A 27,807-nucleotide genomic window follows, 5' to 3' on the forward strand; every position below is an offset into this window, starting at 1 on the left:
ATTGGGGATAGGGAGGAAAGGAGGGGCTGCTAGGGGTATTCTTGATGTCATTAAGAATAGTTTGTTCCTTGTCGAAGAAGTAATTTTGAATATGTGGAAATAGACAGTCTTTTCACTTTTTTAACCCCTTCCATGCTCATGACGAGCTCAGCTCGTCATGAGGCACAGTTGAGCTGTGCTGTTGACGAGCTGAACTTGTCATGAACAATGGATCTCAATAATATTCAGCACAGGGGAAAAATAACCACAGCAGCGATGTGGTTAAGCAAACGTTTGGAGTGATATATGCACTGACATCTGTTGCTGCACTGACACGCGTGTGAGGTTTCTCAGTGCACATAGCTTTGACTGCAGCGCACAGAGACATTACACTGCAGAACACAGAGGACAACAATTAGAGGGAACATTGGTCACAAGTGTATTTACCTTTCAGGCAATAGGGTCATGATTTAAATGGTGTAGCAGGAGCCATGGCACCGGTGCCAAAAGTTGCAATAACTCCTCTCAACAATAATCATTGCTGCATATTACTACTAAACAGGCAGTCACAAATGCAGTTACCTTGCAGGCACCAGGGCCATGATTTGGATGGTGCAGCAGGTGCATTGCCACTGGGTCCAAAAAATCAGACCTCCTCCGAACACCTAATATTGCTATATTTTATTAATAAACCAGTCACATTTGCAGCTACCTTTCAGTTAAAAGAGGCATGATTTGAGCTGTGTCATAGGTGTAGTGTAACTGTAGTCAAAAGATCTAGAGACTCCATTAACACATATTATTGCTAAATTTTACTGCTAAACAGTCTTGAGGCAGTTACCATGCACACCATAGGGTCATGTTTGAAATGGTGCAGCAGTTGCAGTGGCGGCGGGACAGAATTTGTCATAACTCCTTTAAACACCAAATACTGCTATATTTCACTACTAAACAGGCTGTCCCAAAAGCAGTTATCTTGAAGGGACTAGGGTCATGAATTAAATGGTGCAGCAGATGCAGTGATACCAGCCCAAAAGTTGACAGAACTCCAAAACACCAAATTATCACTATATTTAACTACTAATCAGGCAGTCACAAGTGCAGTTACATTGCAGGCATGATTTAAATGGCGCAGCACGTGCAGTTAAACCGGGGGCAAAAGCTCTAGGAAACCCTCTACACACATAGTATTTTTATATTTTACTACCAAACAGGCCGTCATAAGTGCAGTTACCTTGCAGGCTGTGAGGAAATGATTTAAATGGAGCAGCGGCCCCATGGCCAAAAGTAGTCAGAAGCTCTAAACACCCAATATTGCTATATTTTACTACTAAACAGGCAGTCACAATTGCAGTTACCTTGCAGTTAAAAGGGGTATGATTTAAATGGTGCAGTGGTACTGGGACCAAAAGCTCTAGGGACTCCACTAAACACATAGTATTGCTAACTTTTACTACTAAACAGACAGTCACAAGTGCAATTACCTAGCAGACACTAGAGTCGTCATGATTACAATTGTGCAGCAGGCACAATGACACCAAGACCAAAACCACTAATCACACCACTAATCACCAAATATTGCTACATTTTACTACTAAACAGGAACTCACAAGTGCAGTTACCTTCCAGGCAAAAGGGTCATGACTGAAATGGTGCAGCAGGTGCAGTGGCACCACGGCCAAAAGTCAATTAAACGCCAAATATTGCTATATCTTGCTATTAAACAGGCAGTTATCTTGCAGGCAATAGGTTCATGATTTGAATGCTGCAGCAGGTGCAGGTGCAGTAGCACCAGGCCCAAAAGATGTCAGAACTCCACTAAACACCCAATATTGCTATATTTTGCAACTAAACAGTCAGTCACAATTAAGTTATCTTGCATTTAAAAGGGGTATGATTTTAATGGTGCAGCACTTGCAGTGGCATCAAAGTCAAAAGCTCCAAGGACCCCACTAAACACAGATGATTGCTAAGTTGTACTACTAAACAGACAGTCACCAGTGCCTTTACCTAGCAAGCACTAGCGTCATGATTACAAAGGTGCAGCAGGTGCAATGACACCAAAAGCTCTAGGCAGACAACTAAAACCTAATATGGTTATATTTTACTGTCACAAGTGCAGTTACCTTGCAGGCAATAGGGTCTTGATCGAAATGGTGCAGCAGGTGCAGTGGCACAAGGCACACAAGTTGTCATAACTTCTCTAAACACCAATATTGCTATATTTCACTACTAAACAGGCAGTCAAAAATGCAGTTATCTAGCAGTCACTAGGGCAATGATTTCAATAGTGCAGCAAATGCAGTGGCACTGAAACCAAAAGCTCTAGGCACCACACTAAACACTAATTATTGCTAGATTTTACAACTAAACAGGCAGTCACAAGTGCAGTTATCCTGCAGGAACTTGGGTCATGTTTGAATAGTGCAGGGCCCAAAAGCTGTTGAAATGTAACCTCCTTTATCTGGACAGTTTCTTTATAATACTACAGCACCAGGCTATTGCCACAGATTCTTTGATTCTAAACACTGTCATGTGCCTGTTTTAAAAGTATTCCTCAAGTTTTGAGATTGCAGCCTGTTCCTTCTACAGGCAGGGAAGGGGAGGCTTTATAGTTTCAAGAGGAGTGAATTCAAAACTTCCAACTTATGGGAATTGTTGTCATTGTGAGCAAGCGTACTTGGTGACTATGGGATTTGTTCTGTTCTTTTTTTCAGGCAGTATCTATTATTTTGGAAAACTTTTAAATACAAAAAACTGTTTTTTCTGCTTTCGTATGAATTCTCCGCTTTTTTAACACCAAGCAATTAGCTTAGTAAGCAGGTAGGTAGTAAGACTGGCTTCTTTCGGACTGGCCTTTACTGTGCAGATTTTATTGCTGTAGCACCAAAAACATGTTATATAGTTTGCTCTATTTTTCATTGGGTATATGAAAAGGCAACGTGGTAATTGAGCGATACTCTGAGATTTATGCTGTTCATCTTTCCGTGGACAAAAAATGCATTCATATTTATTTGCATACTTTTAACGTGTGGTATTTTAGCTTAATAATTGCTAAATAGGTTTGGAGTTCTCAAAAGTAATTTAAGCAGCCTCCTGTATTTTCATTGCTATATAATATAAAGAACATCAACCGCATATTCTTAAAAAAGGCAAATTCTTTGTCTAGTTTACGCCTGGTATTTTAGCTTAATAATTGCTAAAAAGAGTTTGAGCTCTACAAAGTATTTTAAACAGCCTCCTGTATTTTCATTGTTACATAATATAAAGAACACCAACTGCACATTCTTAAACCAGTCAAAGTGCAGTTTCTAGCAGGCACTAGGGTCATGATTTCAATGGTGCTGCAGGTGAAGTGGTACCAGACTTAACATAACAAAGGCCTTGAAAAAAAGACAGTATTTTTTACAGCATACAAACTTCAAAATATATAGCACAATAATTGAAAATGTCACAGTGTACTGTTTAAATATTGGAAAAATTGTAAACCATATGTAACACAAAGCCAACAACAATGCAAGTGCTTACTATATGCTAATTGTTGTTTTAGAGTTCATGTTTTTGTCAATAATAAAAAAATATGCTGTGCAAAATAATAAAAAAACTTCGTAGAAGAAATCTGTAATAATAAACGTGCCCATCTCAATAAAACAAGAATCTCACTTTCGATGGACAATAACCAAACAACACCTTTTCATCTAGTTTTTGTAATCTTGTTTTTTGGGATTTGTAAAAGCAGCGCTTACGTTGTACTTTAATGGTTTTTCATACACCCTTTGTCTATTCTCTCCATAGCTGCACCACTTTCATACCTGCTTATCAGGTACCTGTTTTCACCTAATCTCTCCACTTTATAATACCATTAGTAACAGCACAGTAAATTGCCTTTTTATACATAAACAAGTCATAACACTTTAACAAACTTTCTGTGACTTATATTGTACAACTACGCAACAAGCTACAAGTTAAAAGATCAATAAAGCTCTTTAGTAATCACATAGGTGAAACCAAATATATTTACTAATGCATGTTTACACTAATGCACACTTTGTTTTACATTTTTACTTTAAATTCACGTTTTTAATATAGCTGTCTGCCATTTTAGTACCGTAAATAAAAATAGCCTCCATGCCGCACGGCACACCCATGTGTAATGGCAGCCAACTTAAAATGGGTTTGTTTTAAATAGAAAACTCATTGCAAACTTGCCGGTCATGCACTCGCATCTGTGTGCATCGCTCAGGCTTTTATGACTGAGATGTATTGGCTTTGCCAGGGATTATACTTATTTGCTTATGTTCCTCCAGAAACCCATTTATGGTATATCTTTAATTTAGTACTTTACTACATATGTTTTTCATATGTATTTAGCAAGTAACTTAATACCAAAAGCTTTACGATGGAAATTTTTGAAATACATAAAAATGTGGTTATGTATTGATGAAGTGAGAGATAATGTCACAATTTGTTACAGACGAGGGCAGAAGAGAAACATAAAGATTAAGAACATTCTTTTTGTAATGTGCGAACAAACGTTTTAGAAGTGGTCAAATTAAAAGCCCTTTTACATGCTGTACAGAAAGAAATGTGTGACATTATTGTGAAAGCTTACTTTCTGACGTCCTTCCCCATCCATAAACAGTGCAAACAAGGCCGGGTTCAAATATTTCATCCAGAGCTGGTAGGCACACAGGCTGCACACTTGGACCTAAAATTTAAGACATACATTTTTTATGCATTTATTTTTATTGTTAACATAACAAATTGTGATTTTTTTAAATGGAAATTTATTGTATGTTCCCCTTTCTAGGCCTGATTAGAACTGGATTACTAGAAAAACAAACCTGGCTTGAAAGCTGAAATTGCTCGAAAAAGGTTGTTAGGCCAGCGGCGGCTCATCCACTATGGCGGAGGAGTGTCGACTCCGCTACCAGCACTTTAAAAACATGAAAAATAAAATGCTAATAAAACGGGCATAAAACCCATTTTATTCGCATTATATTTTCCTGTGCTGAGGCTTGAGGGTGGGGCCAAGGTAATGACAGCCTGGGGGGAATGGTGCGCACAGCTATTTACTGCTCAAACGAGTATGCTCACCCGTCTGAAGCTGGCCAAACCCATATGGGCAGTGGCGCTCTCTCCAACCCCAGCTGCATTACTTGGTTTGAGAGAGCAGCCACAGGCTTCCAGTCTGTCGTGGAGTGCAAACCATTGGACTCAGGCCAGTCCTGAAGCTGTTCTCATTCACGAGAGCAGCTTCAGGATTGGCCACAGGGCAGGCTGGGAGGCTTTGCCTGCCTGCAGTGGGGAGGAGAGGAGCAGAAGAGTGCTAAACGATGTTGGAGGGCGGCAGGTAAGTTGTTTTAAAAAAAGATTTGAATTGTTTTCGTTGTCACCTATATCCCCACCTCCCTGACCCCCTCCCCTGCCCTGCCTCTTTTCCCCAAAACAAGCCGCTCCTGTGTTTGGCACATATGTACAAAGTCAGAAATATTTTTAGTCTGTAAAATGAAAAGGAGTTTTGCAGAAGATACGAAGCTTTAACTTACCCATACTAAAATCTTCCTACCAATTAGGGCCTGATTTTGATCATGGCGAACAGTTTACTTTGTCACAACTGTGATGGATATCCCATCCGCCAAAATAAAAATCCCATAGTATATAGTGGGATTTACATTTCGGCGGCGGGATATCCGTCATTGTTGTGATGGAGTAATACATCCAACGAGATCTAACTTAGGCCCTAAGTCTTTAGTGTAAAGCTGAAATGAGGGGCCTGATTAACAAACGAAGGTTGTCAAATACTCAATGCATTTGCAGTGTAGTGAAGGGCTACATTGAGTCCCTCTAAATTTCAGGATTAATTGACAATACTTTGCTTACAGCGAGGCACACACTATCCTACCCCACACAAGTTTATAATGCAGGGTTTCGCAATCAGTGTTACAACGATGGGCTTCGAAAGAATGGATTGGGCCTCCATGTGACAGAAGTCTTCCATACTGGCTTCATGTTTCTCAATGCAACTAACCCTGGGCGAAGTACTACACTATGCTCGCTTAGTTTGCGAAGTTTGCGCTACTTCGCACTACTCTAATTGCACGTAGCACAGTGCAAACACGCGTAGCAAAGCAGTCATTTTTTGCTGGGTCGCGGTCCTCAACGTCAAGTTGGCGACCGTGAGCGAGCAAAATGACATCCCGGCGAGACTTTTTTCTCGTTCGCGATCAGCAACATCAAGTTGCCAATTGTGAGCGTGGAAAATAAACCTCCCGGCGAGATTCTCAACGCAGGGAGGTCAGGTTTCTCATTGCGAGTGGTCACGTATGCTCGCGATGAGAAACTACCAGTCCGCTTTGAGAAAGCTGCCGCTCGAGTCGAAATCTACTCGAGCAGCAGAAAACGACTGCTTGCACTGTGCAAGATGCGGTTTGCACTGATTGCACAGTGCGGACAAGTATCCAGCACTGTGCAATCAGTGCAAACAGCATTTTGCACAGTGCACTACACAGTTCGCGTAGCTCACATAGTGGGAAGTGCACTTTGTGTAGCTACACGTAGAGCTACTATGCAAACTACTCCCAGGGTAAATGCAACACCACCAATGGGAAACAAGAGGCTGTATCATGAAAGTGAGCATTCTTCCTAGGCACAGCTGTGTTTCGTTTTCACGTGTTTTCATTTTCTAAAGTGCGTTTATTTAACTTTGAATTTCTCCATGCAGTGCAGAAAGCACAGTTCGATGACAGAGCAAAGCAAAAACTGACAATTCCTTCTGATCTGGACTGTCATCAGTGCATGCACTAACTTGGAGAAATTCTGAGTGAAATATATGTGCTTCAGAATGCACAATTGCATTCAAGTAGGCACGCTGCCTGTGTCCTGCAGGACCACACATTTCATTGATACCCCAAGTATCATTTAGATGCGACCCATGTTCTTAAATGGACAGGTGTTAAAAGTTCCACCAGTGGTGCTTTGGGATATTGACATTCAAAGAGCGGGTATTGGTCCTGTTCCAAGGCCTACTCCTTACTCCAAACATGTATAGATGGTGTCAAACATGTATTGATGACCCTTGAAGTTTATTTTTAGAGAGACCAACTGTGTATGGTTTTTGCTAACTAGTAAGACCTACTATATAGGGCTATATATAATATAATGCTTCCGCTACATTTATATCTTGCCTTTGTCTTCTGATTGTTCTTGTTAGTACCCTGAATTTTTTTAATCTCTACATTAAAACTAGCTAGGGTACAATTCTTGTTTCTATTTATACTAAATGTCTCGACACGCTTTTGATATTGAGTCCTTGTACCTGATACCAATGTGACTACCAAGATACGCTTTCTCTTTATTTATGTATCTTTTGCTTTCTAGTGTTATATTGTTACACTTATGGCCACAGCGTAATTCCGTTCCGGCTGACAACACAGAGTGTATTTACAGTCACCTTGAAATACGTTTCTTTTATACTTACTTCTAACGGCAATTGTGTTTTGTGCACCCGGACATCAGTATTGTACGGGTGAGCACACTTTTTGTTTATACATTTGTATATGCTGAGTCTAAGCCTATTGATACTACTTGCCTCTAGATTTTTTTCTTGTTGTTTATCTCATGCATCCTCATTGGCTATGATATGACTCTACTTGCGCGATTGCCTTTGCTTCTACCATATTTTCTATTATTATTGCTCCACATATTTTCTCCAATGGTCGTTTTGCTTATGTTCACCTTGGTTTTCCTTTTTTTATTTTAAAAAATATATATTTTTATTGAATAATTTGTGATTTTATACAGGCAAGTAAAGAAACGGAGCAGAATGTTATGCATTATATCCAAACAAGAGATTAGATAAATTTACATGATATGAAATAATAAAAAGCCAATCAAAATGCAATAGATCCTAACATATATGAGAGAGATTGAAAGAAGAAATCAGACGAATAGAGGCAATATCAACTTTTACACTTTACACCATTCCATCATAGGTGCCCATATTTTCATTCCCATTCTCCTTTTCCTGCTGCCCTTGGTGTTATATATAGCCAACCCTAAAATATATTTGGCAAGTAGCCCCGCCCGCCAGGTCTTAAAAGAGGGAGGGGCAGTACTGATCCATTCGCGTGTAATGCAAGAGCGTGTAACCGCCATACAGATGAATAGAAACGGTTTCCTCTCTTCGGGGACTGCATGGGATGTTAACCCGATCAATACCATTTCCCCAGTAATGCATACTGCCCTCTGCAGTAAGATGTTCAACAATGTTTCGAAAGAGGAGAACAATTCCTTCAATTTTGGACATAAAAAATACATGTGTACAGCGTTAGCAGCGTATTCCCCACATCTGCTACAGGTTGTGCCCATCGATGTCCCCCTGAAGTGTGGCTCAAATGGTTAGAGCGGCAGACCCTGATGCAGAGGTCTGGTCCGGGACCTGGGTTCAATACCCGCCTCGGCGGGTCTTGGGCTCAATTTCCTCGGACCTGATAATTCTCGCCTCGGTGCCTATTCTAATCATGGGTCCCACTCTGCAACTCTGGGCAATAGCTTGCTTAATCTCCACAACTGCCGCAAAAGCGCTGGGATGCCTGGCTTCACCTTGGGGGTGCCCAGGAGTGGACATTCCACAGGGAAAAACCAGGAAGGGTTCCTAAGCGGTATACGGACAGCGCCCGGACACCTCCGTTGGAGGTAGCTGTGCGCTTTATAACTGGCATTTACATTTACACTTCGAGATCTTGCCGGGAGTATAATAAAGATCAAATATTGGCATATAGTGTTGTGATCTTGAACGGCCTGTTATTCAGATTTCATTGGCTAATTTAATTGATTCTTCTATATTAACTAAATCCCCGTCCAATTTTGCTGCCCATTTACTTTGATATAACTCCAGATTGTCTGGGCATGATGCCAGCAGAATTTTATAATACAATCCAAATGAAGTTTTCCTAAAGATGCAGTCAATAATAGGGATTCTCTTTAGATGTGGTTCTAATCTGTTAATATAACTATGAATCTGTAAGTATTTGAAATAATCAGGATCAGATAGATTAAATTTTTCTTGAAGGGCAGAAAAGTAAAGAAGAGATCCGTCAGAAATAATATCACCTAACCAAAAAATACCCTTCATACGCCATCTATACATCACATTCTCACCACATATTGATGGGAGAATGTCTAGTGGATTAAAAGGTATATACAGTGTTACTTTTGGGATTCCTATATGCCATTTAAATAGTCACCATGCCATATATGCTGATTTTAATATCTTGAATCTGTTTTTTTTCTAATAACTAGACTCAATTATTTTAATAAGGCAGCCCCTGCAATCCTCTCCCAAAGCGAATTCATGAGTAGACGGCGAATGTCTCAGAGATAATCTTACCTTTTCACCAATCACTAAAGGAGCAATATACTGTAGAACAGAGGCCAAATAATAATACAAAAAATAAGGTATACCCCATCCTCCTCTTTCTTTAGACAATATCATTTTTTAATACGTGCATCTATGTCACTTATAGCTCCATAAAAACCTTGCAGACATTCTATCTAACTGTTTAAAACAGGTAGAAGGAAATTCTAGCGGTATAGCGCGAAACATATATAAAAATTTAGGAAGAACCACCATTTTTAAAATATTGGCCCGACCTGTTAATGAGAAGTGAAGATGATCTATTCTTACCATCATTGAGTTAGTCTTTTTTAGAACTGTGTCAAAATTTAGATTTGGTATAGTAGATAATGGGGTTCCGATTTTAATACCTAAATATGTGGCCTATGCCACCGTTTTTATAGGTGGGGGGGGAGATCTTGTGCTAAATATAATGTTTGTGTTTTTGAGATGTTCAATTTATAGCCTGAAAAAGATCCAAATGTAGTTGCTAAATCTTCTATCGTCGGAATTGACTTGTGGATATCTGTCGTTACTACTACAATATCATCAGCATATGCCAATGCTCTATAATTCCTCCGGGTGATTTTAACTGGCTCTATGTTATCAGCGCTATTCAGCTTGTTTAAAAATACGTCAATATACAGGGCAAATAATAGCGGGGAACATGGGCACCCTTGCCGGGTTCCCCGAAGTATCGAAAAGGGAACAGACTCCTGCCCTGCTAATTTAATAGATGCTGTTAGAGAAATGTATAACGCTTTCAGGGCCAACATCCTCTTTGGGCCAAAACCCTTCTGACCCACAACTAACAAATACGGCCATGCCACCCTGTCGAACGCCTTTTCGGCACCAACAGGGTAATTCCCATGGCCGTCTTTGTCACCTGGGCCCAGTCCATAAGAGCAATAAGCCGGCGAATGTGATCTATAGTATCTCTTTTAGGGATAAATCCATGTTGGAAATTTGATACGATAGGTGATATTATACCGGAGACTAGAATCCTGGAGGCTAGAATCTTCGAATAAATCTTACTATCGGCATTAATTAAAGATATTGGTCTATAAGAGGCCGGTGAAGTAGGTGGTTTATCTTTCTTCAGGAATCCCATAATAATTGAATGTCTCCAAGATTCTGGTGGTCTACTTTTCTGTGCTTATGTGAATGTCAGAAGTATATCTTGTTTCAATATATGTCATAACATCCTATAGAACTCCAATGGGATGCCATCGGGTCCTGTAGCCTTGCCTAATGTCAGGGAGAGAATTGCAATTTCCATTTCCTCCCAGGTTATATCTTTCTCGAGGAGTAGAGTCTGTTCTGTTGTTAATTTGGTCATAGTTCTATTATTGATTAAGTTCAAGAAGCTTTCTAATGAATAATTAGTTATTTCCTCCTTGTATAAGTTACTATAGTACTGTCTAAAGATTTCCAATATCTCCTCTAATTTTTCAAAGCTTTGTCCTGTCTGATCCTGAATGCATTTTATTAAGTTAGTAGCCTCCTTTTGACGAATTTTCATAGCTAAGATACGACCTGTGTTTTCTCCCAACTCATAGACTTTCGCCTGATTAACAGCTATCTGTTCTGCAAGTTTCTTCGCGAAATTCTCATATAATCTTTATTTATGAATGGCTAAGTCAGACATTATATCTTCACTGTCTTGGGAAAGCCTCGAAGCTGGTATAAGCTTAACTTCACATTCCTGTAGCTTCTTAAATTGTAAAGCCATGTGATCTCGGGATTGCTTTTGATTATTTATGGAATATGACAATGTCTCGCCCCGTACCCACGACGTAAATGCATCCCAGACCATTTGCGGGGAAGCGGAGCAGCGATTGTATCCTAAAAAATCGTTTATCCATTTACCCATGTGTTCTATATAGCAGGTATCTGCAAGTAGTTTCCGTTGAAATGTCCATGGATTGCGTAAAGCGATACCTATACCATCTATCTCCAGTTCTATCATAATAGGATTGTGATCCAATATTGTTTTAGGATGAATAATATCCTTAAGGTCCATGATAACTCTAGAGGTTATGAAAAAGTAATCCAAACGTACAAATTTCTGATGGGGAGCCGAAAAAAATGTGTATCCAGGGGCACCCATATTTTTGACATAGCCAACATCTGCCAAACCTAATTCCCTAACTAGTCCTTTTAAAGCTTTATAAACTTTAACTTTCCTACCTGAATATCCTGCATCGCTAGTTATGTCAAATTGTCCCTCCAGATGAATATTAAAGTCTCCACATAGTATAAGCGGGACAGGCCATCCGGCAAGCTCAATACTAATGAAGTTTAATATTTCCATATCGTCCAAATTTGGGCCATAAATAACGCAGATAGTTCAAGATTTATTCCCTATCCAAAAATCTGTAATCACCCATCTTCCGAAGGGATCAGTTTTTAGCCGTTTACAAGTACCGCTCCCCCTCCTCTTCAATATTGCTACTCCTCTAGTTGTAGAGCCTTGAATAGAGGACCCTACCACCTCCATACCCAAGTCCAAAAGCAGATGTCTATTACTCTATGGCAGATGAGTTTCTTGTAGGCATAGAACATCACATTTCAAAACCTGTATAATTTGTGCCGCTATTCCTCTCTTGTTCCTATCATTTAATCCACAGACATTCCATGAACAAATCCTTAACTTAACCATTATCAAAAATCATATACTTTAGCAAGAAATATCTATAACATATTAAGTTTTTTCTAAGTATCACACTATTAGTGTTCAAAATGCATATACATTTACTCATCAACTTGATACTTCTGTTTGTTAATATAAATTCTGCTCTGCTCTTGTTCTTGCCTGTCCCCCCCACCCTCAACCCAAAGTCCACCCACTCCCACCCAAAGACCCTCCCACAAAAGGCAAAGGGACAAAATAGTCCCTATATGTGATGGATAGAGAAGCATGGTGTGTGTCTCTCTATTCACATCCAGTCCCCTGACAGCAAAGAAGAGAAAGAAAAAAATAAGCAGGGGAAACAGAAATTAGTAGCAATTGTCTTCACTAAAAAAACAGACAAACATTATGTCCCTGACTCCTACTTCACTATTCTATACAGAACAGGCATTTAACATACAAAAGAGAAAAAAACATCTAGGAGATCTCCCTGAATAAAAAAAAAAACTATTTACCTATAGAATAGAAACTCCTATGTAGGGACTCCTATATAGAACATGGGTGTGTGTAATTAATCTTACAACTACATTAAGCTATCTAATAATTACAGAGAAGCAAGGTACTCCTTAGCTCAACTTTCTGAAGTGAAAAATTGCGTTTTTTCCTTATATATGATCTTAAGCTTAGCAGGATTAAGCAAAAATGCCTGTGCCCCTTTGTCCTGGAAGAGAGGTATGAGCTTGCGCAAGTGCCATCTCTGCTGTATTGTCACATGACAATAGTCAGGTCTTACAAAAAATTCTATTCCTTTCCCCTTCCGCATTTGACCAGGCCTAGCTAGGTCATACAGTGCTTCACGTGCAAGAAAATTATTCAGGCATATCAATATCGCTCTCTGCTTTGCATTCATAGTTCCTCTAGAATCTTTCAAATAAAATGGAAATCTATGAGCCCTTTGGACTTCTTTGTCCCACTGCCACTGGGTTAGCTTGGGGAAAGCTTCTTTGAAGAGATCCATGATGTACTGGTGTATATTATATTTTTTACCTCGCTTCCCTCCGGGATACCCAGGACACGTAAGTTGTTTCTTCTTGACCTGTTTTCCTGGTCAACAAGTTTCCAATCAATATCCTCCCGTAAGGTCATTAAAGAAGAAATCTGCGTTTTATGCTGAGTCATTTCATCTTCAATTGATGAGATCCTTCCTTCTGCATCTACCACTCTAGAGACCAGTTCATTGCAAGTTTTGGCTACTCCATGCACCGTGTTTTGGAGCCTACGAACCACCCCTTGTGTTCGCAGATTTTCCATCTTAGTATCTTCGCGATGCTGTAACATTACTTGGTAGATGGTTTCTAATGTGATATCAGATTCTAGATGTGCCTGAGCCAGATTTTTAGCCAGTTTTAGTAGCCTCAGATCCAACAAGACTCAGATTTCCAGCACGAGAGTCTGAAATTTCCTGTGTATTACTTGAATTTAAAGCCAATTCCGAGCCTGTAGAGTCTACAGCATTCGAAGGTGCTGCTGTCACTTGAATTATTTTAGGAGCTAAGGCTGCATCAGTATCAGTACTTGCCACCCCATTTAAACTCTGAAGCGCATTTGAATTATCTGGCAATGGTTGCTTACCTTTAGGCAAGTTTTTCTTTTTAAACATCCCCAAAATCTTTGGAGTGGCCCCTTCTCCTGCCCCCGTTATTCTGAAGTCTGTCTCTGGCGTTGGGAGCTTTGTTGAAGGGTTGATAGACTCCATTTCCCCTCCAATGGTCTTAAGCTGTGTTGTGCTTTCTTGCACAGAAATATTTTCACCAGTACTCTCCGTTGTGCTCTCCGTTGCAGCTACAACTGCTCGCGTCTGCGGTCTTCCCCCTTTAATTTGTGCATTTAAGTTGGTGTTCTTTGGTGGCATTTTTAAGTTTCCTTCCCCCGACCAGCACACCGTCGGAAATGTCGATTAACCCAATTAATTTGTTTTGTGGCTCTCGCTACATTCACAGCGCACCCAGCACCACAGCTTTCGGTGTCTGAGCATTCACGGCAGGACACCGCCTTCAACAAATCGGTCAGCCCGGATACCACCCACCTCGATCCTCCGCTAGGGACACCTGTGGAGCTCCAAATGGTGAGCCGGGAGAAGCACCGCACGCAGCGAGGAGATTGCCGGTGAAAGCGTACCCAGTCCAAGATCATCCCTGGTGATTTAAGCCTTTCGCATTTGCCTCTCAATTCTCCGGAGAAAACAAAAACTTGCCGTCAGTAAGGAGAGGAGTGAACAGAGGTAAGGCACACCACATACTGCTCACTCGGATGCGCACGCATCCGCCATCTTGCCTGCCATTCCTGAGAACCCTTACTTCTACTATATTTTCTATTATTATTGCTCCACATATTTTCTCCAATGGTCGTTTTGCTTATGTTCACCTTGGTTTTCCTTGAGATACCATGGCTGCTCGTTTATCATCACTACATGATACACTATTGGTATTTAATTACTTCATGCTTCTTAACTTCCAGGTCTGGGACAATTTATTTTCTGTGCCTACCATCATTTTTCTTGTTACAGTGTTCTATTCATCGTTCGAGGTTAGATTATTATATATTTATTATATATTTTTGATTTCCACTTTGGCTATCTGGTGCTATACTATGTGCACCTAACTAGTTAGGTCTCACTATCACGATTTACGACGACTGGTTTTTCCAATCTCCCTACAATTTTTATTTTACTTTAATACTTAATTGTCTAAAGTTTCCCCTCTTGATTCGCTTTGTATCTTCATACTTCTTTCACCAGGGCACTAATATTCTACAACTCAATTTGGGTTTGCTTTGTCTTCCTCTTGATTATATGTATCTGGCTCGTTTCACATTTTCTGGTCACATTACATCTAATCTTATCTCTTCTATGAGATTTTAAACAAAGATAGTCTCTTGACATGATCTCATGTCCCTTATGGTTACTGTGATGTATATATTCATGCAACACATATTTTTTATGTTCACAGTCTTGAGAAAGTCTTGGTACGGACTGTGTACCGATGAAACACGTGTTGGCTGTTTCTTCTGATGCTTTTTAAAAAATGGAATAACATATACAAAAGGACTTTGGCTTGACTATCCTGTCTCAAGGAGAACATTTGTTGATGAAATGTGCAATGTTATGATCACTTTTGAATTGTAATTATTATAACTAATAGGTACATTTTTGACACCATTTATAGGATAGTGCTTAATCGACCCCTTTTCTGTAATTTTGTTTTTGCAAATCTCCCCGATTTGCTTTAGTCACCCTAGGTAGTGAATGACGGTGGTCCCCTTAGCACTCCGACTAGATTACTAATATCTTTAATAACTGTGTGTCCCAAATTACTATTCCATCCAACACGTGTGTGAAGGTGTGGTTAATCCCTTTTAAGGAACACCACTACCAAATTTTGTTGTCACTATAACTAGGTGATTACCTGCACTCACTTCCTCTGAGGACACATTCCGGTCTTTAGTTAGGTCACTTCAATTACCTTATATCCAGCCACTAATATGGCAGGATTTGACGATGGCAATGACAAATTATTCAATGATATATTCATGGGACAGGGTGTACAATCCACCAAAACCCTTACGATTGAGAATAAACCCCAAGGACTAACCTCCATATTCATGAAAATCGGCATTTGCGATTCTGTAATAGCGAAAAAAATCGAATCGCTATTCAGAAATTGCAAATCCGAATTCATGAAGAATTGCGATAAAAAAAAGCGATTCGCACGCGATCACAAATTCCGTTAGCGATGACCTATAATCGCAGAATAATCGCTATTTCCGGCTACCCGCGCCTGGACTGCGAGCTCGCAAATAGCGATATCGCTATTTGCGATATCGCTATTTGCGAGATCGCAAACTCGCGAGATCGGGAAAACGGGAAGTCGCATTTCGAGCCCAGTGATGACATCACAACCAGGAAGCTGCCGGTTCCCACCACCATTTTCCACAGTGAGGCTGAGAGGGAGCATTTTGGAGAGCTGCAGCTAATCAGGAAAAAAAACACTGATCCACAACCCTGGTACAATGGCTGAGGAACCTGCACCTGGCACCAGCAGCTCGTCTGGGCGCAAAAGAAAATTGAAATTCTCTGAGCAGGAGCTGGAACACCTCATAGAGGGGGTTGTGGCCAACCATGACAGACTGTTTGGCGCAAATTCTCGGAGGGTCCCTGAACAGGAGAAGCGGCGCATATGGCAGGGGATAGCCTCGGCTGTGAACTCCGAGTGGCGGACAGGTCCCTCGAGGAATTAAAAAAGCGGTGGTACGACCTCCGAGGCCGTGCCAAGGAGAAGGTGGCGGCGCGCCTTGGGGAGTCCTCGGGCACTGGAGGAGGAGGACCAACTGTACCACCCAATACTCCCATGGAGGACCAGGTCGAGAACACCCTGGAGAAGGAGGCCTGTGTCGGAGTTACAACACTGGACTCATCCCGCACCACCCAAGACACCCAAGGTAAGTGGCATGCGACTGCGACCCTGCCCCCTATGGATGTCCATGACCAAATAGGCTCCCCCAATGTCCCATAGGCATGCCATAGTTGCACATCAAGGAATGTCCTGAAGCATTGTGGGAGATGTAGTCTGGCCACAATGTTGTAGTACCACAATGCAGCCAGACAGGTCCCAAAGCACACAAAGCCACTGCCATTCAGGGAATGTCACCCAGCATGCATGTAGCAACTGCACGTCTGCCAGATACATGCACCTAATGATCCACCACTTACCCCCACAGGTGGCGATACCAGCGACAGCGATAGGCTGGAAATCGATGAGGGCGTCCAGGAGGAGGAGGTGCCAACACCAACCCAGGCACCAGCCCCTGCCGCTGCATCAACACCAGCAGCAAGAACCACCTGCAGCGTCCCCCCTGTGACTGGTGCAGCACCCACATCCGCTGGCAGGCCAGCCACCATTGTGCCTCCTGCCACCGCTGCTCCTCCCAGAGCCGCAGCCAGGGCAGTCACTACTGTGCCCCCTGCATCTTCGATAACAGCCACACCAGCAGTCACACCCCCTGCACCTGGCGCACCTGCAACACCGGCGGTCATACCCCCAGCAGCTGTCGCCTCTACATCCGGGGCTGTGCCAGTGTCCACACAGCGGCCAGCCTCACACTCAGGCCAGCAGGGCAGGCGTGGCAGGTCACGCCAGCACTCCACAGCAGCTAGCAGGCGGGCCAATGCTCAGGGACTGGCGCGGCTCAGCGTCGAGAGAAGCATGCTTCGCATTCACCAGCGCCAGGCTCAGCAGCAGGGAGCTATACAGCTGCAACTGCACATGATAGGGCGCAATGTGGCCTCTGTTGCAGGCCACATGGAAGGCATGAGGGCAGACATGGCAGGTGTGGGAGAACGATTGGAGAACATGACTGCAGCCATGGCAGGTGTGGGAGATGGAATGGCCCGCATGGCTGCAGCCATGGAGGCCAACACCGCTGCCATGTCGAGAGAGCGCAGTGGAGCACGCCGGCGCCACCGCCAACTAATGACCCGGCTGGCCACTTACAGCAGGGCAAGTTACGTAGCAGCGAATGCTACTTCTCTGTTGGCGCGGCGCTCCCTGACCCAGCAGCACCAAATCATACAGTGCAGCGAGGACATGACAAGGGTGCTGGAGACCCTCACCACGGCCGTCATTGCTCTTCACCCTCCAGCTATTCCATCTGTTGTGGGGGGTGATGATGCGAGTGAGGGGGCGTCCAGCGTCAGCTCTCAATCTGCCTCACAGGTCCCACCACACACCCGCAGCACCAGGCCCACCCCATTGCCTGAAGCCCCGGAGGAGGATGCCCCTCAGAGGCGCTATGGCGCAACGCGCACTAGGCGCTCATGAGAACTGCAGTTAATCAATGGCACAGGCTGAGGTTAAGCCTGCCATGTAGTGATGCACAGCAGTATGGCGTAATACTGTTTGTTGTACTTATTTGGACTGGAACCTTATTTTTATTTTTGTGAATTTAACAAACACATTTATTTTGCTACACACATTAGCGTTGTGTCATCATTACATTTAGCATGCATTGTTGATTTGTGGGGTGATGGAAGTGGTTGTACTAGAAACTGTTCACTGTGATGTGGTTGCGACGTCTGTACCCTTCTGCTGGGTTCTCCCCATGTGCATGGCGCGCATGTGCAGGTGGCCGGTTGTCCCCCTCAGATTCACTGCCAGAGATGTAAACAGGTATCCGGCGCTTGGTTGCAATGTTATGTAGTATTGCGCAGACAGCCACAATGCGGCAGCACTTTTCAGGACTGTAATACATGGCCCCACCTGTCTTGTGCAGTATGCGGAACCTGCTCTTGAGCAGGCCAAATGTCCTTTCTATGCAATTCCTTGTCCGTATGTGTGCAATATTGTAGCGCCGTTGCTGGAGTGTAGCAGGGTTGAGGTATGGGGTCAGGAGTAAGCATGGGCGAATTTTGCGAATCTCGCGTTCGCGCATTTTGCGGATTTGCGAATTCGCAATCCGCAAAATCCGCGAATTCTTGCGAATTTGCTGATTTTTTTTTTTTGTGTTCGCAAGTGTTTCTGCCAGTTCGCGAGGATTTGGTACTAGTTCGCAATTGCAAACTTACTTGTCGGCTCGCAACGGTCGCGACTATGTTGTTTCTACGTCTGGTTCATCATCACAGCCTCCCAGCACCCTCTGTTTCACCACTGGCACCCTCTCTTTGACCCATGACACCCTCTGTTACATCAATGCCACCCTCTGGTTCATCATCACTGTAGAAGATGGGGGGGGAAAGCAAGCCCACCTGCCCTGCTTGAACTGACATGAATTAATTTGGGGTTAGTTTATTAACAACACCTGCCCTGCCCCAACTGACAATAATGAATTAGGGGCTAATTAATGTGTCACTGAATTTGAAGTTCCAGCCTGGCACCTGCTTGTCTGCTCCCTTTGCTGTAAATCAGGACCTTTGTGGCATACAGTTAAGGTCAGAGCAGGGTCACACAATAGTTGCAAGCAGGCAACGGAATTCTGGAGGGCCCCCTCAGGAAGCACTACAGGGAATCGTTACAAATCATGAGGTTGACCTTTTGCACCTGCTCATTGCTTTTGCTTTTGCAAAAATCGTTTTTCGTTTTTTTCGCGCTATTCGCGGGGCGCGGCGTCATGCGAAACCGACCGCGGAAGCCGCCAATTCGTGCGAATGAGCTTTTTATTTTTTTGCGGCTTGTTGTTTTGCGAGTTTTTTTGCAGTATTCGCGAGCCGCTTGCAGCGCAACACGCGAATTTACCCCAAGGTCGAGTACGGGCGCAGCCATTTTGTTTGCGTGACGTATTTCCGTTTCCGCCCGCTATGTATAATCTTGCGCAGTAAGCGCATTGCGAGTAGAAGTTTGCACGAGATCGCGAGGGAAATCTCGCGCGAACGTACTTTCGCGCTCGTGAACGGGCGCCGGCCATCTTGTTTTTCATTCATTTCCTGTGTCTGGGCATGGTGTTTAATCCTCTTGCTATCTTTGCCATCCTTTGCTTGTTTTCAGTTTTTTTTTAACGATTTTGCTTCTTATCTATCCCTCTCTTTTCCTAGCTGTATATTTTTGTCTTTTCTGCTATTTTTCTTTACTTTTAAACTACTTTTTTAAACTCTTTTCTTTTCTTCTTCCCTATCCTATTCCTTCTTAATTTTCTACTTCCTACCTTACCTGCCCAGACCATGGTGAAGCCAGGCGCCGTGAAGCTGCCCAGGCACTTGAGGGCGGCAGCGGCGGTGGGGAGGAGGAGTCCTGGACCCCGTGCCAGGACACCATTCGGTCGATTGAGGGGGGAGCAGGTGATGCGACGGGAGATCTTCAGCCCGGAGGAAGTGGGCGCGCTGGTCTACTTCGTCCAGCGCCGCCTGCCCAGGACCATCGCGGGAGGCGGCAGGATCGCGGCCGGCGGCTACAACATGCGGGAGAGCCGGAAGCGGTGGGAGAAGGTGTGCTGGGCCATATCCCACCTCTACGGGGTCCAGCGCACCTACAGCCAGGGCACCCATCGCTGGACGAACCTCCTGGACCGGGAGCGCGACCTGCTGGACCAGCTCGGCTTGGAGATCCCCGGGCTTGGTGAGTAGTAGTAGCCATTTCATCACTCACTACTATGATGTGTTCTCCTGCTCTGTGTTGTTGTATTGCAAATATTTGTTTTTACATGGAGCAAGCCAATAATGCCGCTGATGACGATTACATTGTAGTTAAATTATATTTCAAAATCTTCTGTGCATTTCAGGTGCACTGCTCTCCTTCTCAGTGGCGTTGCTACTATGCTTATTTGTTTTCTATTTTGTGGTCTCATTGGCCTGAGTAACTAATATGTATGAGTGTACTTTACAGAACTGCGTAATGCTAGACACTAGGGGGCAGATTACATTTACAAGCCCCTTGCGCCACGTTTACGTTGCCTTGCGTGACGCAACAGCGGCGTAAACGTGCCGCATCCCTGCGAGTCATTTACAGCATGACGCATCTAGGGAGATGCGTCACGTTATAAAGCCATGGGCCTGCACCACAATGGGTGCGTTCCTAGTACGCAGGGTGGGCGGTCCGGCGGCTGTGCGCCTCGCAAAATTGCCTGCGTGAAATCTACAAGATTTAACGCAGGCACTTCTGCGACGCTGCTACGTCAATTCAATTCCTTATGCCTGCTTGAAGCAGGCGAAAGGACTGACACAGCATGTTAAGTATTGGGTGGCCCTGAGCATTACTGGAGTTGCATTGCGTTGGCGACGTGACTCCAGCGATGCACCGCTCTTACGTGACGAGATGCGTCACGCAAGTGCCTACCCTTGCGCCAGGGCGCGCCGCATTGTAAATGAGGCGCATCTGCCGTGTCGCAAGGGTAGTTTTGCGTGACGCATTTGATCTGGCGCATCTCTGGAGATGCGCCAGAACGCGTAAGTAAGTATGCCCCTAAGGGGCAGAATTGCAATTACCGTCGCATCCCTGCAAAGTAGCAGGGATGCGCCATTAATTGTGCGGCCCGCTACCACCACCAAACATGGTGCACCGTATTTGCAATGCGGCACACCATGGGCCCAAAACGTCACAGAAGCTTTACTGCTGGAGTTGCGTCGCAACGATGGCGCAGCTCCAGCAATGCTCTGGGGTACCCTATCTCCCCAATGCTGGGTCAAGCCGTACTTCTGCTTCAAGCAGGTGCAGCGTTTGTGTGACGCATCATTGTCCTAAAGGTGACTGATTGAAATTTTGTAGATTTCCCTCAGCCACTTTTAGGATGTGTTCCAGCGCAGGAATGCACTCCCTTGCGCCGGAACGCCCCCTGATGGCGCAGGGCTTTATAACGGGATGCATATCCCAAATGCGTCACGTTGTTATAATATTATACGCCGCACCATGGCGCCCTTTTTTGTTTAGCTGCTGCGTCACAAAAGTCACGCAAGAACGGAGCAAAACAGCCGCAAGGGGCTTAAATCTGCCCCTTCCTTTGTACCCCTGACAATAAGAAAAATAGTGGCGGTGGATTGATAGTTTGACTATTTAAATGACTGGTAATGTAGCAGGCAACTGTTAGTGTTGTCACTGATCTGACTGAAATCACAATGGAGTTTGTCTGTCACTTTGCGTCTTGCCTGCGGACTGCTGCCTGCCAGTCCTAGGTGAACCTTTCAGTACTTTGTTTAGTGAGTTACGTGACTTTTGAAGTCACAGGTCCGCAAAAAAATGAAAAGTAACCCTAATCAATATAATTTCGCGGAAATATTTTGTTATTGTTCTTTTGAAATGTTTGATTTGGTTGACATTGACAAGCAACAATCATCCATGTTTTCTGTTCTTTCTTTCATGTTGTACGTCAGCTCCCCCCAGGGGCGAGGGGAGGACACAGGAGCAGCAGGCGGCGGATGCTGTTGAACAGGGCCAGGATCGGGCAGGCGAGGGCTCCTTTGCTGGCCCCAGTAAGTTTTCATTTTAGACTAGTACCTATTTTCCCTAGCGTTCCTCATTTGATTTTTTCAAAATCGTCTTTGATCTTCTTGTAGACTGTATCTAAATTCTTATCCTGCCTCTACTATGACTCCCTGTGGTATTACTAGATTATTCTTATTAGTCTGTCTGTGTAGCTAACTAAGATTGCACGGTTGGCGAAACTCCCATTCTAGTCAGCAATAGCTCTATCAACTTAGTGCAGTCCTCTGGGATTGTCCATAATGTCTTTTGAAGTGTTCTATCTGCTTTGAAAATTCCCAACTATAAAATGTGAATGACCACCAAGAAAGAATAAGATACTATCTTTTAGTTTGGATAGGAGAACAATCCATACCACTACAGTGGCGCGGACAATTCTTCTGCAGAAACAGAACTATGGACAATAAATAGTGCATTGCTTATCAATTAAAATAGGCGCTGTTAGAGTTTCCACATACCTCTGTGATAACAGACTTTGAACCCCCAATGTCCTTACTGACTGACTACATAGTGTGGCACAGTCATTTACCTCCCGAATTCATCGATCATTGATCCCCAATGATGATTATTATCCAACGTAGCTGAAGAGTACGGAGTCAGAGTCAAGAAGTGTCAGAGGCACGGACTCATGCTTTCAAAAATTGCAAAACCTTTCGCTCAGTCACTCTAGTCACTCTGGACCAAAAAACACAGAGTCTCTCTAAGTTTAAAAGCTTTATTAAAAGTAAACACATTTATTAAAATGAAGTCATAATAAAAAAAAGAAACGTTTAACTGAGAATGTAAAAGTGGTTAGTGCTGACGATTAATTGAAGACATTTCTTGTGGTCGAGCCGAGCTCTCACCTTGTTTCAACTTGATCTTGTTGTTAGAAGTCCATCTTCTGTCTGTGTGAAAAAAAATGGTGCGTGTTAAAAAGCCAGCCTTCATCAGTTGTGCCAAAAAGTGCTGCATTACATTGTTTTCACATGTCTTCATTCCTTGATCAAATACTAGTGAGTGGTTTATTCTAACATTCTTAAATGTACTTTGTAGGTGGAACATCTGGTGGCGGGGCCAACGCGGAGGTGGTGGTACTCGACACGGAGGCGGAGGGCAATTCCTCAGGGGAGGATGCGGCAGTTCCAGTGCCGGCTGTGAGAGTTCAGACGGTGGTGGTGGCGGGCAGAGGTAAGCTCTTATATATTCCTTACTTATTGAGATTGAAGACGTGGCTGGGAAGGAAAGAATATGAGATGCATGGCTGGGTGAATGATGAAGCAATGATTGGTGGAAGGACAACAGCCTGGGTGGGTGACACAGAAACTGTATGTGTCCATATACCTGGATCATGCTACTATCTGACTCTTAGATAGCATATGTGTATCTAGAGCAGGGGTACTCATAGTACGGCCCGCGGGCCGGTGGCGGCCCGGCAAGCCTTCCTTGGCGGTGTGCAGACCTTGCAGACAATCACTGCTCCCCCGGCCCCCACAGAGCAGAGTGGAGATGCAGGGCCACAAAGAGGTGAAATAGAACAAAGCCTCTGCTCTGTGGGGCCGGGCAAGCAGTGATTGTCAGGGTGGAGATGCAGGGGCGCTACAACAAACAAAGCCTCAATAATATGTTAATGGTCTTTTAAAGACCTGTTAAGTACTTTGGTGTGGCTGTCTGTGTGTGCGCGTTGAGGAAGCTGTCTCAGCCCGGGCTGAAGGCTGACACAGACAGACACACACACAGTGAGATGACAGAGGGGGAGGGAGAGGGAGGGCAGGAGGGAGAGAGAGATGGAGAGGGAGGGCAGGAGGGAGAGCATGAGTGAGAGAGATGTATGTAAATGCTGGGTCTGGTGGCTCAGTGGATGAAGGCATCTGCTGCAGGGACCTGTGTGCAACCTCATGGTCACAAGTTTTCGTTTTGCTTTAGCCCCGCCCCCTCTGACTCCGCCCCCACCAGTGCAGCCCTCGGCCACAAACTACACTGTAAATTTAGCCCCTGAGAGAAAGTTTGTGAGTACCCATGATCTAGAGAGAGTAGACGGTCAGTGGATGAACTAAGTGTAACTTTGAAGAGCATGTAACACTGCACCCGCACGTCCGTTCCAGTGTAGGAAAGGCAAGGAAAAGAAGTTTTAATTTTGTCCAAATACTACCATCAATAGTAGCAGTAGTTTGTATTGCAAGCACAGCATAGACCCGGTTATTACGGTGGCCACTCCCTACCTCTCTTAATAAGTTTAGTAGTACTCAGTCATTCATGTGTGGATGTATCACTGGTCACTCAATAAAAAGCAAAGCACCTAAAGTCATTCCATATATAAGCAAAAACATCCCATGTGAAGTGATAGATAATCCGATTATTTATCTTCTTCAATTTTCCATTTCTAGTACTCATTTCCACTGTAGGGTGAAAGTTAAATTAATTAAGCAGTAGCCCTTGAGTTGTAACAGAGTATTCTCAGTGCCACCCGTAATAGAAAAGTAAGAGCTTCACCACCTGCATGTACTGGACGGGTACAGTAACGCAACGCAAGTCTAGGTCACTCATCATGGCGTGCGTCTCTTTTTCTCGGGTGCAAGTTTACTGCGCTGGCATTATGCTGGCTTGCAGAAGATAACGTACCAATTTTCCTAAACAAGAGACAAGAAGAAGAATAAGACTGGTGTACTTTCATAGTCGACTCCAATGGAAGTCCATAGTGCTCGTAGAATTTGTTCCTTAAACTCCCACTAATGTTAGAGCAAGGATGAAGAAGTGTGAGGTTAGATAGATACTGGCCTCAATAGTTATGTAATGCGCTTGCAAGTTGCTAGTTGTACTGCAACACAAATTTCTGCTGAATGATTGAGTTAATCTTAAAGAGCATTGGTTACAGACTATGTCTTTCTTTCTTCATATAGGTTCTCCTTCCAAACGAACAAGGAGGAAGGAGCTGGCTAGAGCGGCCCGGCAACGGAGGATCGCTGCCACTGTGGCCGAATATCGGCGGCTGGTGGCCCTGGAGGACGAAGACAGTGTGCAGTCGACCACAACAACGTCGTCTGCATCGGCCTCCGTGCCCCCACGGGCTGCCACCCAGCACAGTGGTCCACCCAGACTGAGCCGGGCTGCCAAAGCCAAACGCCACCGCCGAGTAGCAAGGACAACAGCTTCCTCTCACAGCCGTTGCACCTGCAAGGCAGTGAAGGCACGCCTGCGCCGCAGTACCCTGATGGTGTCCCGCCTCCAGCAGGAGCTCCACCACTTTTGAAACGTGTTGGAGGGGCTCCGCGTAGAGCACGCCTTGCTCCGCCAGGAGCATGATGCCCTGGCCCAAAAAGTAGACAGCATCCACCCATAGTGTCCCTTGCCCCTTTTTTAGAGACTTTTGGGGAGGGGAATTGGGAGTTGGGTTTTTGGGGACTTTTGAAGGACAATCGTTGGGGTTAGGGAGGGTCTTGCGGGAGATTATTTTGTTAGGGATATAAATATACTTTTTCAAACTTTATCTGAGCATACCCGTTTCTTACTGCTTGCCTGGTGGGTGGGGGTTTAACAGTGACTTTGTTTTCCTGAAAGTTTAGTTCCATTTTCTTCCTTTAAGTGTAAATGCCCAAATGTTTTCAACACTAAGTACCTCTCACAGAGTAAGTGAAGTGAATCCAAGAGTCCTAGGACTTTAGTAGTACTACCGTCAGTCTCTCGTCTCTCCTACTAATACTCCATTATCCCCCCAAACCACCAAACACTCATCTTACCTGTAATTTGTGTTTGAAAGTAGGGCTAGACCCAGGGCTGGCTCCACGGGAAACAGCGAATAAGGTTGGCAATCTTGGTCGGATAAAATTTCCTCATAGCGGTGGTACTAGTGGTGTGACACAGTGGCAGTTGCATGCCTATGAAAAAAAAGAAAATTATATCTGGTTTGTCCTCCTGAGCAATTCAACGGTACAATAGAGAATATAGCAGGTGACAGAAGTACACTAGAACAGTGCCACATTGTAGCCTAACAAATGGTAAAGTATAACTACTAATTCGGTTGAAGTTCTTTGACATTAGCCATGGGTCTTTGTCAAGCAGAGTAAGAATATATCCTCGGATTTCTTCACCAGCCTGTTGCTATCACCTTATCCTCCCCAGCAAGTGTGTGGATTTATTGCTGTAATTTAGTCACACATCAATCAAAACCACACAGCCCGGGGGAAGAGGGTTAGGGTTTGAAAAATGGATGGGTACGGGGGTTTTTGGGAAAGGTTTTGGGAGACAAGAAAAAATAGCACAGCATGGACAAACAATTGTGAACATAAACAAATCTTTGGGTACAAACCTATCCATCAATCTTTGAAAGTGCATGCACTACTGCATGCATGTCAGTGAAAAGTAAGTAGTACTTTCAACAACTGTGGAAGAAAGAATGGGCCAGTACAGGGCCTGTGTGGAATTATTGATAACTAAATTCAACATAAGGTCTCTGTAGCCAGATACCAGAGAGCCTTGCTGGTCACTATAAATCCATTCACAACAACACTCAATGGGGTTGGTCTGGAAGGTATAGTAGATAGAAAAGGAGAAATTGCTTTTTTTCTAGGTGTCCCCTCACTCACCAGGGTTGCCCCTTGGTGACATGCTTCATCATTGGGGCCATCCCAGTCCTCTACGGGCTGGGGCGTGCTGCGACTTGCGAATTACGTAGGAGCACTTACAAATGACTATGTGTGGTGCAGATGTGATAGTGGAGTGGACTAAGTGATGTGTTAAGGGATCAATTTAGAACCAGAGAGAGATCCAAGAAATGCAGTCACAGTCAGAGAAAAAGGCAAGGGATACTGTATCTATGTTGTTGTAGTTGTCCTGTTGGAAGTGGTAAGTAAGTTGCCTGCAGAAAAAAAATCCTCTTATTAGCGGCACTCCTCCATTGCAGCCGACGCTTCGTCCATCGATGTTGGTCACCAGAAGACACCCTGTAAAAAAAGCACAGCATAGACAAACAATTGAACATAAACAATTATTTGGGTACAAACCTATCCATCAATCTTTGAAAGTGCATGCACTACTGCATGCATGTCAGTGAAAAGTAAGTAGTACTTTCGACAACTGTGGAAGAAAGAATGCGACAGTACAGGGCGTGTGTGCAATTATTGATAACTATATTCAACATAAGGTCTCTGTAGCCAGATACCTGAGAGCCTTGCTGGTCACTGTAAATCCATTCACAACAACACTCAATGGGGTTGGTCTGGAAGGTATAGTAGATAGAAAAGGAGAAATTGCTTTTTTTCTAGGTGTCCCCTCACTCACCAGGGTTGCCCCTTGGTGACATGCTTCATCATTGGGGCCATCCCAGTCCTCTACGGGCTGGGGCGTGCTGCGACTTGCGAATTACGTAGGAGCACTTACAAACGACTATGTGTGGTGCAGATGTGATAGTGGAGTGGACTAAGTGATGTGTTAAGGGATCAATTTAGAAGCAGAGAGAGATCCAAGAAATGCAGTCACAGTCAGAGAAAAAGGCAAGGGATACTGTATCTATGTTGTTGTAGTTGTCCTGTTGGAAGTGGTAAGTAAGTTGCCTGCAGAAAAAAAATCCTCTTATTAGCGGCACTCCTCCATTGCAGCCGACGCTTCGTCCATCGATGTTGGTCACCAGAAGACACCCTGTCCACTGCCTGCCTGATGCTGAATTGTGGCTCGCTAATGTGAAGCCTGACTCCATCCTTTTTTCCCCATTGCAGAGACTGAAACCCGGCCTGTAATTATTCAACGAAAAACAGGAAGTGATATAATATTACAACACCACTGATAAATAAATATAAGGTATGTAGGCTGTGGAGTGCAAAAAGTCACAATTTGATTTTCCTAGTAGACAGTACAATATTTTTGAA

At 43.9% G+C, this 27,807-nt stretch overlaps 1 protein-coding gene across 2 annotated transcripts in view; it reads right to left on the reverse strand.

Moving 5' to 3' along the window:
- Positions 1 to 27,807, reverse strand: part of OVCH2 (ovochymase 2) — a 1,017,769-nt gene that overhangs the window by 676,131 nt on the left and 313,831 nt on the right. For both annotated transcript variants that reach the window (XM_086955909.1, XM_086955910.1), the window contains exon 5: positions 4,592 to 4,687. In XM_086955909.1, the coding sequence (XP_086812035.1) occupies positions 4,592 to 4,687 (96 nt within the window). The remainder of the gene's footprint in view (positions 1 to 4,591; positions 4,688 to 27,807) is intronic.

Source organism: Lissotriton vulgaris, chromosome 2_1, assembly GCF_964263255.1.
Source record: "Lissotriton vulgaris chromosome 2_1, aLisVul1.2, whole genome shotgun sequence".
In the NCBI taxonomy this organism is placed as follows: Eukaryota; Metazoa; Chordata; class Amphibia; order Caudata; family Salamandridae; genus Lissotriton; species Lissotriton vulgaris.